The sequence below is a fragment of the Canis lupus genome, chromosome 9, assembly GCF_048164855.1.
Source record: "Canis lupus baileyi chromosome 9, mCanLup2.hap1, whole genome shotgun sequence".
NCBI lineage: Eukaryota > Metazoa > Chordata > Mammalia > Carnivora > Canidae > Canis > Canis lupus.
In genome coordinates, this window is record NC_132846.1 from 45,722,876 (window position 1) to 45,737,613 (window position 14,738).

The following is a 14,738-nucleotide window of genomic DNA, read 5'->3' on the forward strand; positions in this document are numbered from 1 at the left end:
TTTAGGGGAAATGGAGCTTTATTTGCTGCTTAAAACGAACTGTCTACTGACAGGAAGACGTTAGGAATTACCTTTGCTTAATGGCAATGTTTCTGATGTTTCTGATACTGACAAAAGGGAAGGTCCCTGCATTTTTCTGTATAGTCAGAAATGTGCTCAGTTCCAGGCATGTAGTAACATTTTCACTGCCAAGAGAGTAAAACTTAATATTGCACAGGATATTAAAATGGAGGCAGTTTCCTAACCTGAAGACTGAGCCTTAGTCTCCTTGAGACCGAAAGTTTTTCTATGGTATATAAATACAGCAGTTGACAATAAAAGCAAAACAGATAAAATAAGACTCACAACTAGTAGCAAAAAACCTTTTTTGGCAGATGCTGGGCCACTCTCAACACTACCTCCATAACCTCTGTGTAGGCAATAGGGTGGGGACCACCCATAGCCACAGTGGCAGTGATGTTTATTATTGCAGATGCCCCTCATGTTGCAGGTCTCAGCCAGGCAGACTTGTGACAAGAGAGACAAACTGACACATTTCTTGCGTATGCAGATCTTTCCTGTACCACACATGGTGCCATCTTTTACTTCACCAACATCAGGTGTGTCCATTCCCAAGTGATAATCAATACTCCAGCAGGTGACACCATTGATGTGAGTTTGCTGCAGAGTAGAATGATCTCTCAGATGGGGAATATTTGTCACATTGTCACACTGAACTCTTCCACAAAAGATATCGGAGATATTACATTTTAGGTATGTCGTGCCACTTATACCACAGTGGCCGAAACGGTTTCCCAGGGAGTTGATTTCTTGATAGCAACTCTGATATGCACTCTTTGCTCCTTCACCAAAAATCTCCCTGCACTGTTTGTCATGGTTATTACATCTCCCTTCATAGCAGTAGGCATCGTCACCACAAGGAATCCCATCCTGCACATATACATCTTCTGGGCACTGATGGGATGTCCCATTGCACCACTCTGGAAGGTCACATTTATTGACCTGATGTCTACAGAGTTCCCCTGATGGCATGAACTTGCAGCCTTTGCAACAAAGCCCAAAAGCACAAGCAGCCCTAGGCCTCAGAGTGCAGTTCAATAGACAACAAGGATCTTGTTCACATTGCTTTATAGATCCACAGTCACATTCCTCTTCTCCTTCAACCACGCCATTCCCACAGTGCTTCAATGTAAAGACTTCCCCTGGATGTGGAATATTGTGTAGACATGATCCCTGGTTTAAAGTGGTTTTTGTAAAATCTATATAACTACAATTGGTGAATTTCTCTGCTGGTACTCTCATAGCATTCATGATGCAACCACTTTGCTCACACAAACAGAATTCTTCATCATGCCACATACCCAAAGTATGTCCTAACTCATGGGCCACAGTGAGGGCAAAAAGAGACCAAGAGTCTCCTTGGAAATTATTAACCCCACAATCAATAGGAGGACGACATATTCCTGCAACATAGGCTATACCAAGTACACTTATAAGTGGGTTTTTTATGAAAAAATGTGCAGCATCATACTGTAGCTGGGAAAGACTGATTTGCTTCCACTTAGAGAAGTCCTCCAGAACCTGTTCTATGCTTATCATTGGGAAAACATTTCCTTGATTCCAAATCTCAATCCCAATCAAAATCACATAAGTACCCAACTGCTGATAAATGGAATCCACTATGTTGACAACAAGAAATACATCCTCCTGCACCATTGAGAAGTTGCTTTGAGAATAAATTAAGAAATTGTGATCTACCACCACAACCAGCTCCAAAAACCATGAGTGGGTCCATAATTTATCATTAGAATTTTGTTTCAGAGTTGACTTCTTAACCTCTTCAAATTTCACCTGTTGGAGTGCTATCTCCTTCTTTGTTAAGCCACATCTCATAGTTGGGAACTGTGTCTCATTAGTGTTTATCTCATAAACCAAGTGTTCAAATTTGGTAGAGTGCCTGATGGGCTCAATTTCATAAGCAAGGTCATTAATCTGTAGCATTCCTCGAAAACCTCCGGAACAGGTACTGAGGGCAACCAGGGACTCAGAGATTCCTTCCACATAACCATGATAGTAGCAGTCATCAGGAACAAAAGGCTGATCCTGGAGGAGGGCGTGCTGGTCCGTGTAGGTGAACACAGGGAAGTGTTTGGAAACCAAGAGTTTCTTGACCCTCATGTGGACAATGTGTCTCTGGCCTCCAAACTTCAGGCTGTAGGAGAGCCAGCCTGGAGATTTTGCACTTCTGCCCCTATCAGTCACCTTTAAAGGGGTCACCACTTCTGGAGATCTGAGGTATTGGGAGGGCCCAGCCTGAGAGAAGCCAGAAGGGAATAGAGACATTCCAACCCAGAACAGCAAGAGAACTCTCATGGGCACCTCAGCCTCACCAGCCACCATTATGGAGCTGCCATTCCAGAGCCATCGGTCCAGGGAAAAACCGTGAGGCACTGCTGGTCTGCTTCTTCCGCATTGGTCATTGTGTAGAGTTGACCTTTAAGGATCTGTGTTTGGGCAGAGTTGGGCATCAAAGCTGCAGAGCTGAAAGTGAAAATAAAAGGATGGGGGTGTGATGGGATTGGGTAAGGAAAATGGGAAAAAAATCAAACAGCAAAAAAGTGATTAGTGAATTAAGAAAATGCTTTGGACTTTCAATAAATGGAGGTGAGAATTTAGAAGGGTATAGATAAAATATTGGCCATATGTTTATAATTGTGAAAGTTGGACGATAGGTATGGGGGTTTTCATTATACAATTATCTCAATCCATATAGGTGGTATGAAAAATCTCCACTATAAAAAGTTAAAGAGACTTCAGAGTAGGGGGACTCTGTATCTCAATTTGTCCAAGACCATGTTGGTTTATGCCTGTTGCCCCTGCATAACTATTGATACTTGCCTCTTTGACTATCAAAGCTGCCTAGAGAACTTAGATCCACCTGAGTAATAGGCACTTTATTCCAAGATGCAAGTATCCCACAAGGGAACAGCAAAGCTCATAGACAAATTCAATCATATGAAAACTTCCAAGGACAAAGATTTCTGAATTGGGTGAGATCCTAATTTCCAGATTTGCTCTCTATAGCTTTCTTGTGTGTTTGTTATTTATTATGGAGTGGGAATTGTTGTGAATGGGAGGATGGAAAGTGAGAAGAGCCAATAGAAATAGAGTGTTGCTGCTAAGCTCTATAAACCATGTTTCATCTTGAGAGCAGACAACAATAGGAAAATTCTGCTAGAATCTTTGAGCCATACTCATTGTCTTCATTTTATTATTCCGAGGACTTCAGAGACCCAAACTCCTACAAGAACATCACCCTGCATTAATATTGTGTGGTAGTGTCATTAAAAATCCCTATTCTTTGGGACACCTGGGTGGCTCAGCTGTTGGGCACCTGTCTTTGGCCCAGGGTGTGATCCCAGGGTCCGGGGATCGAGTCCCACATTTGCTCCCTGCATGGAATCTGCTTCTCTCTCTATGTTTCTGCCTCTCTCTCTCTCTCTCTCTCTCTCTCTGTGTCTCTCATAAATAAATAAATAAAATCTTTAAAAAGTCCAAATTCTTTAACATTATTGGAATATCAAAATAAACAACAGCCCTCCTCTATATGTTTTATCAACTCTTTCTTTCCCTACAGCTATTTCAAATTCCTAAAGACCTCTACCTGTGCCTCTCTCCTCTTACTCCATCGTGCAATATGCAGTTTTCCCATCTGTCACCAGTGTCTGACTCATTAGAGAGTCACGAAATCAATTTAATGGATCCTGACCTGCAGTTTTTTCTTTAAAGAAATGGAATAAAAATATCGGAGGACATTCCTAGAAGTTCCATAGCAATTCATATGTAAAGTTTTGGGGGTGTTTGCGTATGTGTGGCCACTGGATCACAGTATAAAATGGATTTCTTACTCTTCAATCCAGTAAAAAATATATATCTATAGTGATGCCAAATCTAAAGACAAAATGCTTTGTAGGATTTTCAACATTACAAACTTATCTGAACCCAATGCCATTTCTACATCTCTTCTATTCCACTCCATATTCCAGTCTCAGAAAAAAAAAAAAAAAAAGTAATCCTTCTCTATAGATTCAGGTGGTAGCCTCTCATCTTCTGTTCACATCACATCTCTTACCTACATGCAGACGGATTCTTTTAATGTCCCTTCTTTCAGCTCTATTTCATCTGTTCCTTACTGGCAGTAAGAGTGACCAACTCATTCTAATTTACCCAGGATTGTCCCAGTCTTAAAACTCAAAGCCCCACATCCCAGCAATTCCCTTACTCTGAGGCAAACTGGAATAATTGGTCACTTTACCTGAAGCACCTTACCACCACCCCCTGGCCATGCTCAAAAAGGAAAACAAAACAAAAATTAAGAAAATTCACATTATCCAAGGTACTGCTCTGACCACCAACTCATGCAGAGAGCCAAACTTAACAGATGACTTACCAACAGAAGAAGCTATTGTTTCCATGGCCTTTTCTTTTGTGATGGTTTGTACCATACTTTTCAGTGAAAAAGATTGGTAGTTGACCTCACATAACAAAGGGAAACAGAAGTTCTCTTCCTTTTATTTCCCAGCTAAGTTCTAGATTTAGTTGCTTAGCAACAAGAATTTTTCACTTCAGAAACAATTGGCTGTCAAGGATAACCTGCTCTGGCTCCACTATTTTCTATACAACTTCAATATCATTGGAATTGGATAGCCTCCGCAGCTCCATTCTCTGTCCTCATACAAGGTAGCTTCATTTCTGCTTCATGATTTTGCTCATGCTACTGTGTTGATCTAGACTGTGTAATCACTTTTCACTATGGAACTAAGTTCTATAGTAATTTTGTAGGTCAAGATCAGATTCTACATTCAGTATCAAGTATTTTTGGGATAATCTAGACAACATTGGTATACTGTAATTCCCTTTATATTTATCATATTCAATAATTTTTATTATATAGTTTATAACTTTGTTACTTTACATTGTTTTATTACACAAGTGTTAAAAATTTTACCTCCTATTAAATTGGTTTTGAGGGATCCCTGGGTGGTGCAGCGGTTTGGCGCCTGCCTTTGGCCCAGGGCGCGATCCTGGAGACCCGGGATCGAATCCCACGTCAGGCTCCCGGTGCATGGAGCCTGCTTCTCCCTCTGCCTATGTCTCTACCTCTCTCTCTCTCTCTCTCTCTCTCTCTGTATGACTATCATAAATAAATAATAAAAAAAAAAAAAAAAAAAAAAAAAAAAAAAAAAAAAAGAAAAAAAAAAAAAAAAAAAAATAAATTGGTTTTGAGAAAAAGATTCTCGAAATTGCTAGAGAATTTATGACACAATATTTGACAAAGTATATCATCTATTAGATGACTTTAATTATATAAATATTACATAGAATAAAAATTCAATAAAAGATTACAGCTAACTCTGAGTAGATTCTATTTTAAAAGGATTCTTGGCAATGAATCTTGCTACCTGCCAATTTAACTAGTAGCTTCAGAGCTCTATAACTAGCAAGTGGAACTATTTTTAATGACAATCCTTTTCTGTTTCCTCTCAGAAAGTTTCTTTGATTCATGCTGGTTTTCTCAGAAATCTCCTGTAGGAGTGCTGACAATACTGACTCTATCTTTGGCCCACATCTTGTTTATGTCTCTGCAATGACCTCCCCCTGGGCTCTGTGTTCCAGGTCTTGTATAGATTAATGTATGCCCTGACCAGAATATGGGAAGCCTTCTGATCGTTCCTCTGGTGCACAGATAGCACCACTTTAGATAATCGCCCTTTACTCTATTAATCTGTGGGTTATGGTCTTGACTTTGTGGAGATTAGCTGCTTAGTGCCAGGATCGTTGCCTATTCAATCCACCTGTCAGCAAGCTACCCTGAATAAAACCCCCTGTGTAAATGGTATGGAATGTCTTCCTTCATTTCTGTTTCAAAACACCTTCTCAGTATTGAGGATTCTTTTTTTTTTTTTTTTAATTCTTTGTTTATATTTAACTTAGTTGGGACGCCTGGGTGGCTCAGCAGCTGAGCGTCTCCCTTCGGCTCAGGGCGTGATCCCTGTGAGGAGCCCGCTTGCCCTCTGCCTATATCTCTGCCTCCTCTCTTTCTGTGTGTCTCTCATGAATACATAAATAAAATATTTTTTTAAAAAAGGCAATTTAGTTAACATATTTATCCTTTGGATAAATACCTAGTAGTGCAATGCTGGGTCATGGTAGTTCTATTTTTTTTTTTTTTAAGATTTATTTTCTTTTAGAAAGAGTGTGAGTGGGAAGAGGGGCAGAGAGAGAATCCTCAAGCTGACTCCCCACTGAGCATAGAGCCTAATGTGGGGCTCCATCCCAGGGCCTTGAGACCATGACCTGAGCTGAAACCAAGAATTTGCTGGAACCCAGGTAACCTATTTTTAACTTTTTGAGGAACCTCTATATTGTTTTCCAGAGTGGTTACACCAGTTTGATTCCCACCAATAGTGCAAGAGGGATCCTTTTTGTCTGCATCCTCACAAAGACCTGTTGTTTCATGTGTTGTTAATTTTAGCCATTCTGACCGGGAGACAACCTCCATCTTAAGAAAGATATATTAAAGGGACCTGGGTGACTCAGGGGCTGAGCGTCTGCCTTTGGCTCAGGTTGTGATCCTGGTGTCCTGGGATGAAGTCTCATATTAGGCTCCTCACAGGGAGTCTGCTTCTCCCTCTGCCTATGTCTCTGCCTCTCTCTGTGTGTCTCTCATGAATAAATAAATATTCTTAAATATTTCAATTTATTATTAAAAAATCTTTAAAAAAAGAAAGAAAAGTACATTTAAAAAGTCTTGTCTACAACTGAACTCAGTGGTAAACTTTGCTCCTATACCAGAGATGATTAACAATGAGGAAAACCTATCCCAAGAAATGAGAGACAAGAAAACTACAGGAGCTCAATCCTGGAAAAGTTTTAGTAGCAAAGACCAGAGTGCCTGCTTCTGATAGAAAAATATCCTGGGAAAAATAAAGGTGGGGAAGGAGTGAAAGCTTCCGAAAGTAGTTTTGACTTGATCTCTCTTGCTGAAAGAAGCAGTAATGTTCATTTCTTTTAAAACATAGCATTAAGGGGGCTCTTGGATGGCTGTCTTAAGTGTCTGCCATCAGCCCAGGTCATGATCTCAGGGTCCTGGGATTGAGCCCCGCTTCAGCCTGCCTGCTCAGCAGAGAGCCTGCTTCTCCTCCTCTCACTGCCTTCCACTCCCCCCACTTGTGTTTTTCTGTCAAATAAATAAAATCTTTTTTAAAAATTAAAATATCATTAAGGACTTCTGTTTCTAGAAAAGATAAACACTCTTAGCCCTATTGCTCTTGCTCACTTCAAGTTAAAACACCAATTTTATATACAAAACTAAGATAGTTCAGAAAGGTGCAAAAAAGAACACAAATCAGCTAAGGATATTGGGACCTAAGGAATATATAGCAGTGATTTCTCTGCATTTTCTTTTAACCCCATTGCGTGTGGAGAAACCTATAACCTTAAAATGAAATAGACACAGACCAAAAAAAAAAAAAAAAAAGGAATAAAAGGCCCCCAAAAGGCCGCAAGACAAGTTTGTTGTCTCTAACCAGAGGACCAAGAAATGATTAGCCTAGCTGGGAATCTTTTAGAGAATAACTGTCCTACTCCAGCCAAATGTCATGAGAAAAATTGTAACCCCACATGCATTCTCATTAACATAGGCCACATGAGGCTTAAATATCCATCACAGGGACACGTGGGTGGCTCAGCGGTTGAGCATCTGCCTTCAGCTCAGGGCGTGATCCTGGAATCTGGGATCGAGTCCCACATTGGGCTCCCTGCGAGGAGCCTGCTTCTCTCTCTGCCTCCCTCTCTCTCTCTCTGTGTTTGTGTGTGTCTCTCATGAATAAATAAATAAAATCTTAAAGAAAAAAACTCATTAAAAAATATATATCCATCACACTTCTAATGAGGAGCCTCAAGCCCCTGATTGAGGTAGTGTCAGAGAAGGTCAAATAGAGTTCCAAGACTTTCCTTCTCACCATATAGTAATGAGGCCCCCATTCAACAATTAGTGGAGGCCACTTGGGCAGCAATAATATGGCATCCTTCAACTTCCCAGCAAGAGTGACGTCAGAAGAGGCCAAGAGGGGCAAGAGTAAACTCCCACAGCTTAACAGTATGAGCTTCTCCTTCCTCTTGGCAGGTCAGCTTAAACCTGGACATCTACCATCATCTAGCAATAACAATGCAATACTTCCTCTGATGGTGCAGTATCCCAAAATACAGCACCCAAAAAAATGTTCAGAATCAAATGAAAATTTACCTGTCATACAAAGAACTAAGAAAGTTTCAACTTAAATGAGAAAAGACAATCTGTAGATGCCAACTCTGAGATGATGCAGAAGTTAGAATGTTCTGATTAGGGTTTTGAAACAGCAATCATAAAAATGCTTCAATGGGCAATAACAAATATGGTCAAAACAGTTGAAAAAATTTGCAGAAATTTAAAGTCTCATCACAGAAGTATAAGAAAGAAAAAATAATGAAAACTTTATAACTGAAAAATATAAAACCTAAAGCCAAAAGTCACTGGATGGCCTAACAACAAAATAGAGAAAAATAAATGGTGAACTTGATCATAGAGAGCTATGATCATAGTCTGTCATACCATAGATTTGGTAATAACTCTGAAAAGCAGAGAGAAAATAGGTTGGAAAAAATGTAAAGAGCCTGTGGTACCTGAAGGCTATAACAAAAGATCTAACACTCATGTCATCACAGTTGCAGAAAAAGAGAAAAATAGGGCAAGGTTGAAAAGTTCCCAAAGAAATCATGGCTGAAGATTGCTCAAATTTAGCAAAAGTAATAACATATTCAAGAAACTGAGGGAACCAACAGAATATACTCAAAGAAATCCAGAGAGCAACACATCGTAATAAAACATTTGAAAACTAATGACAAAGAAAAAATCTTTAAGATTTTAAGAGAAAAACATCTGCCTAATGCTTACCTACAGAGGAAAATGTTTTGAAAAATAGTAGATTTCTCATTAAAAACCACAGAGGTGAGAAGAAAATATCAAAATATTCCACAAGAGCTAAAACAAAATATTAATCCAGAATTTTATGTACAGTAAAAATATCCATCAGAAATGAAGAAAAAATCAAGACATTTTCAGATGAAGGAAAATTAAGAGAAGTTGTCACAGACCTGCCAAAAACAATGGACAGATTATCAAAGCATAAGATCAAGAAAGAAATAGGGCTTTAAATGACACACTGGACCAGATGGACTTCACAGATACATACAGAACATTCCATTCTTAAAGCAACAGAATACACATTCTTCTAGAGTGCACGTGGAACTTTCCCCATAATGGATCATGAATCAGGTCGCGACTAATTCCAAAAGATTGGTATTATTCCCTGCATATTTTCAGACGACAATGCTTTGAAACTTGAACTCAATTGCAAGAGGAAATTTGGAAGGAACTCAAACAGTTGGAGGCTAAACAGCGTCCTACTAAAGAATGAATGGGTCAGGGCAGCCTGAGTGGCTCAGCCGTTTAGCGCCGCCTCCATCCCAGGGCCTGATCCTGGAGACCCGGAATCGAGTCCCGCGTTGCGCTCCCTATGTGGAGCTTGCCTCTCTGTCTCTGTCTCTCTCTCTCTCTTTTTTTCTCTCTCTCTCTCATAACTAAATAAAATCTTTTTTTTTTTTTTAAAAGAATGAATGGGTCAACCAGGAAATTAAAAAGTTTCATGCAAACTAACGAAAGTGAAAGCATACTGTTCAAAACCGTTGGGATATAACAAAGGTGGTCCTAAAAGGGAAGTATATTTTAATACAAGCCTCTCAAAAAATTAGAAAAAGCCCAAATACACAAGCTAACCTTATACCTGAAGGAGCCAGAGAAAGAAGAGCAAATGAAGCCTAACTCAAGCAGGAGAGAAATAAAGATTAGAGTAGAAATCAACAGAACAGAAAACAAAAGAACAGGTCAATAAAGTCAGGAGCTAGTTCTTTGAAAAAATTAATAAGATCAATAAACCCCTAGCCAGACTTAGCAAAAAGAAAAGAGAAAGGACCCAGATTAATAAAATCATGAATGAAAAGGAAAGATCAAAACCAACACCAAAGAAATACAATTACAAGAACACATTATGAGAAACTATATGCCAATAAATTATGCAAACTAGAAGAAATAGATGCATTCCTAGAAACTTGTAAACCACCAAAACTGAAACAGGAAGAAATAGAAAACCTGAACAGACCCATAACCAGCAAAGAAATTGAAACAGTAATAAACAAATCTCCTAGAGTCTAGGGCCGATGGCTTCACAGGGGAATTTATTTTTCTTTAAGATTTTATTTACTTATTCATGAGAGACAGAGAGAGAGAGTAAGAGACACAGGCAGAGGGAGAAGCAGGCTCCACGCAGGGAGCCCAATGTGGGACTCGATCCCGGGTCTCCAGGATCACGCCCTGGGCTGAAGGCAGCGCTAAACCGCTGAGCCACCCTGGCTGCCCACCAAGCATTTAAAGAAGAATTAATACCTATTTTTCTGAAGCTGTTTCAAAAAAATAGACATGGAAGGAAAACTTCCAAATAGAATAAGGCCAGCATTACCTTGATCCCAAAATCAGACAAAGACCCCACCAAAAACAAGAATTATAGACCAATATCCCTGATGAACATGGATGTCAAAATACTCCCCAAGATACCAGCCAATGGGATCCAACAGTACATCGAAAGGATTAGTCACCACAACCAAGTGGAATTTATTCCTGGAATACAAGGGTGGCTCAACATCCACAAATCAATCAATGTGATACACTATGTTAATAAAACAAAGAACAGGAACCATGTGCTCCTCTCAATTGATGCAGAAAAAGCATTTGACAAAATACAGCATCCTATCTTGATTAAAACTCTCCACAGTGTAGGGATAGAGGAAACATACCTCGATATCATAAAAGCCATACACAAAAAGCTCACAGGGAATATCATTCTCAATGGGGAAAAACCGAGAGCTTTTCCCCTAAGGTCAGGAACATGGCAAGGGTGTTCACTCTCACCACTGTTGTTCAACATAGTACAAGTCCTGGCCTCAGCAATCAGACAACAAAAAGAAATAAAAGTCATCCAAATCAGCAAAGAAGTCAAACTCTCCCTCTTCGCAGATGACATGATACTGTGTGTGGAAAACCCAAAGGACTCCACCCCAAAATTGCTAAAACTCCTACAGCAAGCAATTCAGCAAAGTCACAGGATATAAAACGCACAGAAATCAGCTGCATTTCTATACACTAACAATGAGACAGAAAAAAGAGAAATTAAGGAATCGATCCCATTTACAGTTGCACCAAGCCCCCTAAGATACCAAGGAATAAACCTAACCAAAGAAGTAAAGGATCTGGGCTCTGAAAATCATAGAACACTTATGAAAGAAATTGATGAAGACACAAAGAAATGGAAAATCGTTCCATACTCATGGATTGGAAGGATATTGTTAAAATGTCTATGCCACCCAGAGCAATCTATACATTCAGTACAATCTCTATCAAAATACCATTGACATTTTTCACAGAGCTGGAAGAAACAATCTTAAAATTTGTATGGAACCAGAAAAGACCCCGAATAGCCAAAGCAATGTTGGAAAGAAAAAAAAAAAACACCCAAAGCTGGAGGCATCACAATTCCAGACCTCAAGCTATATTACAAAGCTGTGACCACCAGGACAGCATGATATTGATGCAAAAACAGATACATAAGATCAATGGAACAGAATAGAAAACCCAGAAACGGACCCTCAACTCTGGTCAACTAATATTAGACAAAGGAGGAAAGACTATCCAATGGAAAAAGGACAGTCTTCAACAAATGGTACTGGGAAAATTGTACACCCACATGCAGAAAAATGAAACTGGACCATTTTCTTATATCATACACAAAAATAAACTAAAAATGTATGGAAGACCTAAATGTGAGACAGGAATCCATCAAAATCCTAGAGAACACCTTTTTGGCCTCAGCCCCAGCAACTTCTTGCTATAAATGTGCATTAAAACTATCATGAGATACTACTACACACCCTTTTGGATGGTTAAAAAATAACTGACGATACTAAGTGCTAGTTGAAGATACCAAGCAATTGGAACTCTCATTGTTGGTGAAAATGTAGTTGTACACTCGGGAAGACAGTTGGACAGTTTCTTGTAAATTTAAACATTTGCTCACCATGTAACCCAGAAATCTCACTCCTGGGTGGGACTGGAAAGATGAAAGTCTATGTTTACACAAATTCTGTATACTAACTAATGTTCTTGGCAACTTTATTTGTGATAGTCAAAAACTGGAAACAACCCAGATTCCACTCAAAGAGTGAATCGATAAACAGATAGTGGCACATCTATACAACAGAATACTACTCAGCAACAAGAGGTGTGAACTCTTGATACAGTCAACAGTGTGGAGCAACCTCAAAGATGTTATGCTGTGTGAAAGAAGTCAGCTGCAGAAGCTTACACACTATGATTCCATTGATATGACATTCTGGAAGAGACAAAACTACAATAACAAAATAGATCCGTAATTAACGGGAGTTCTGGATTGGAAGAGGATATAACTATAAGTAGCACAAGGAAGGATGCCTGGGTGGCTCAGTGGGTTATGTGTCTGCCTTCAGCTCAGGTCATGATCCTAGGGTCCTGGGATGGGGCCCTGCATCAGGCTCCTTGCTCAGCAGGAGGCCTGCTTCTCTCTCTCCCTCTGCCTACTGCTCCCCCTACTTCTGCACTTTCTCTAATAAATAAATAAAATATTTAAAAATAAATTTAAAAAAACTTATGGAAATGTAAATGACCTACCTTAACCAAAACAATTTTGAAAGGAACTAGACAATTATCCTCAAAAATTTTTATGCCCTCCAGCAGCTAACCCCCTTCCTTACACCTTACCTTACGCAGCTACTGATATGTCTGTCATTCTAGAATATTACCCATTTTAGGATTTCATATAAATTCAAATAATATGTATTCTTTTTAGCTGCTTTTTTCACTCAGCACATTTTGTTTCAAGTTTTTATTTAAATTCCAATTAGTTAAAATCGGTGTAATATTAGTTTCAGGTGTAGAAATTAGTGATTCAACACTTCCCATACAACACTGTCTGTAAATTATACGTGAATCAAGTTGATTAAAAATCATGAGTTCCATAAGTGGAATTTAAAAAACATGGGATCCCTGGGTGGCGCAGCGGTTTGGCGCCTGCCTTTGGCCCAGGGCGCGATCCTGGAGACCCGGGATCGAATCCCACGTTGGGCTCCCGATGCAGGGAGCCTGCTTCACCCTCTGCCTGTGTCTCTGCCTCTCTCTCTCTCTGTGACTATCATAAATAAATAAAAAAAATTTTAAAACAAAAACAAAACAGGGGCAGCCCTGGTGGTGCAGCGGTTTAGCACCGCCTGCAGCCCGGGGTGTGATCCTGGAGACCCAGGATCAAGTCCCACGTCGGGCTCCCTGCATGGAGCCTGCTTCTCCCTCTGCCTGTGTCTCTGCCTCTCTCTCTCTCTCTGAATAAATAAATAAAATCTTTAAAAAAAAAACCTCATTATTAAAACAAAATAAAAATAAATAAAAAACAAAACAGAGGATCATAGGGGAAGGGAAGGAAAAATAAAACAAGATGTAATCAGAGAGGGAGACAAACAATTAGAGACTGTTAACCATAGGAAACAAACTGAGGGTTGCTGGAAGGGAGGTGGGTGGGTGATGGGGTAACTGGGTGATGGGCATTAAGGAGGGCACATGTAGGGATGAGCACTGGGTGTGATATGCAACTGATCAATCATTAAGCTCCACCTCTGAAATTAATAATGCACTCTATGTTAATTAATTGAATTTAAGTTTTAAAAATCATGAGTTCATATTAACATTTTCTTTCAAAATGAAAGATTATGAAATTTTATTTGGCTTCTTTGATTGTTTACTTGATTGTTCTCACCAATTTCCGACGCCCCCCCCCCCCCCCCCCCCCCCCCCCCCCGCAACGTCCTTCTGGTAATCATCAGTTTGTTTCTATAGTTTAAAGTCTGTTTCATGGTTTTCCTTTCTACCTCCATGTTTGTTTGGTTTCTTAAGTTCCACATATGAGTGAAATCATATGGTATTTGTCTTTCCCTGATGAACTTATTTCGCTTAGCATAATACTCTCTAGCTCCTTCTATGTTGTGGCAAATGACAAGATTTCTTTCTTTTTTTTTTTTTATGGCTGAGATATCACCTCACACCTGTCAGAATGGTGAAAATTAACAACACAGGACACAACTGGTGTTGGTGAGGATGTGGACAAAGGGGAATCCTTTTAACACTGTTGGTACAAATGCAAACTGGTGCAGCGACTCTGGTAAACAGTATAGACATTCCTCAAAAAGTTAAAAAGAACGACTCAGCAACTGCAACTACTAAGTTTTTACTCAAAGGATACAAAAATACTAATTCAAAGAGATTCATGCAATATTTGTAGCAGCATTATCAACACTCAGCATATATTCTAAGATTTATCTATGAATAGGTAATATGTTACCTATTCATCAAGACTGTATAACATCAGCATAAACAAAGACACACAGATCAATGAGACAGAAGAGAGAGTTGAGAAAGAGGTCCATGCATAAATACTCCATTGATTTTTATGGCAAATTTGCTAAGGTAATTCAATGAGGAAATGAAAATCATTTTATTTTTTAAG

At 39.4% G+C, this 14,738-nt stretch overlaps 2 protein-coding genes across 5 annotated transcripts in view; both read right to left on the bottom strand.

Moving 5' to 3' along the window:
• LOC140640186 (disintegrin and metalloproteinase domain-containing protein 21-like) overlaps positions 1 to 14,738 on the bottom strand; it is a 31,122-nt gene continuing 16,384 nt past the window's right edge. Inside the window, exons 1-2 of one of the 4 annotated variants that reach the window (XM_072839116.1) lie at positions 4,451 to 4,606; positions 1 to 2,541 (exon numbers count right to left, since the gene is read on the bottom strand). In XM_072839116.1, the coding sequence (XP_072695217.1) occupies positions 241 to 2,400 (2,160 nt within the window). In that variant the 5' untranslated portion in view covers positions 2,401 to 2,541; positions 4,451 to 4,606 and the 3' untranslated portion in view covers positions 1 to 240. Of the gene's footprint in view, positions 2,542 to 4,132; positions 4,156 to 4,315; positions 4,336 to 4,450; positions 4,607 to 14,738 lie in introns of those variants that run through there. The other 3 variants (XM_072839119.1, XM_072839118.1, XM_072839117.1) reach the window with 3 other exon arrangements.
• The window catches only part of ADAM20 (ADAM metallopeptidase domain 20), a 25,760-nt gene continuing 13,421 nt past the window's right edge, over positions 2,400 to 14,738 (bottom strand). Inside the window, exon 2 of the mRNA XM_072837748.1 lies at positions 2,400 to 2,541. Coding sequence (XP_072693849.1) covers positions 2,400 to 2,541 — 142 coding nt within the window. The remainder of the gene's footprint in view (positions 2,542 to 14,738) is intronic.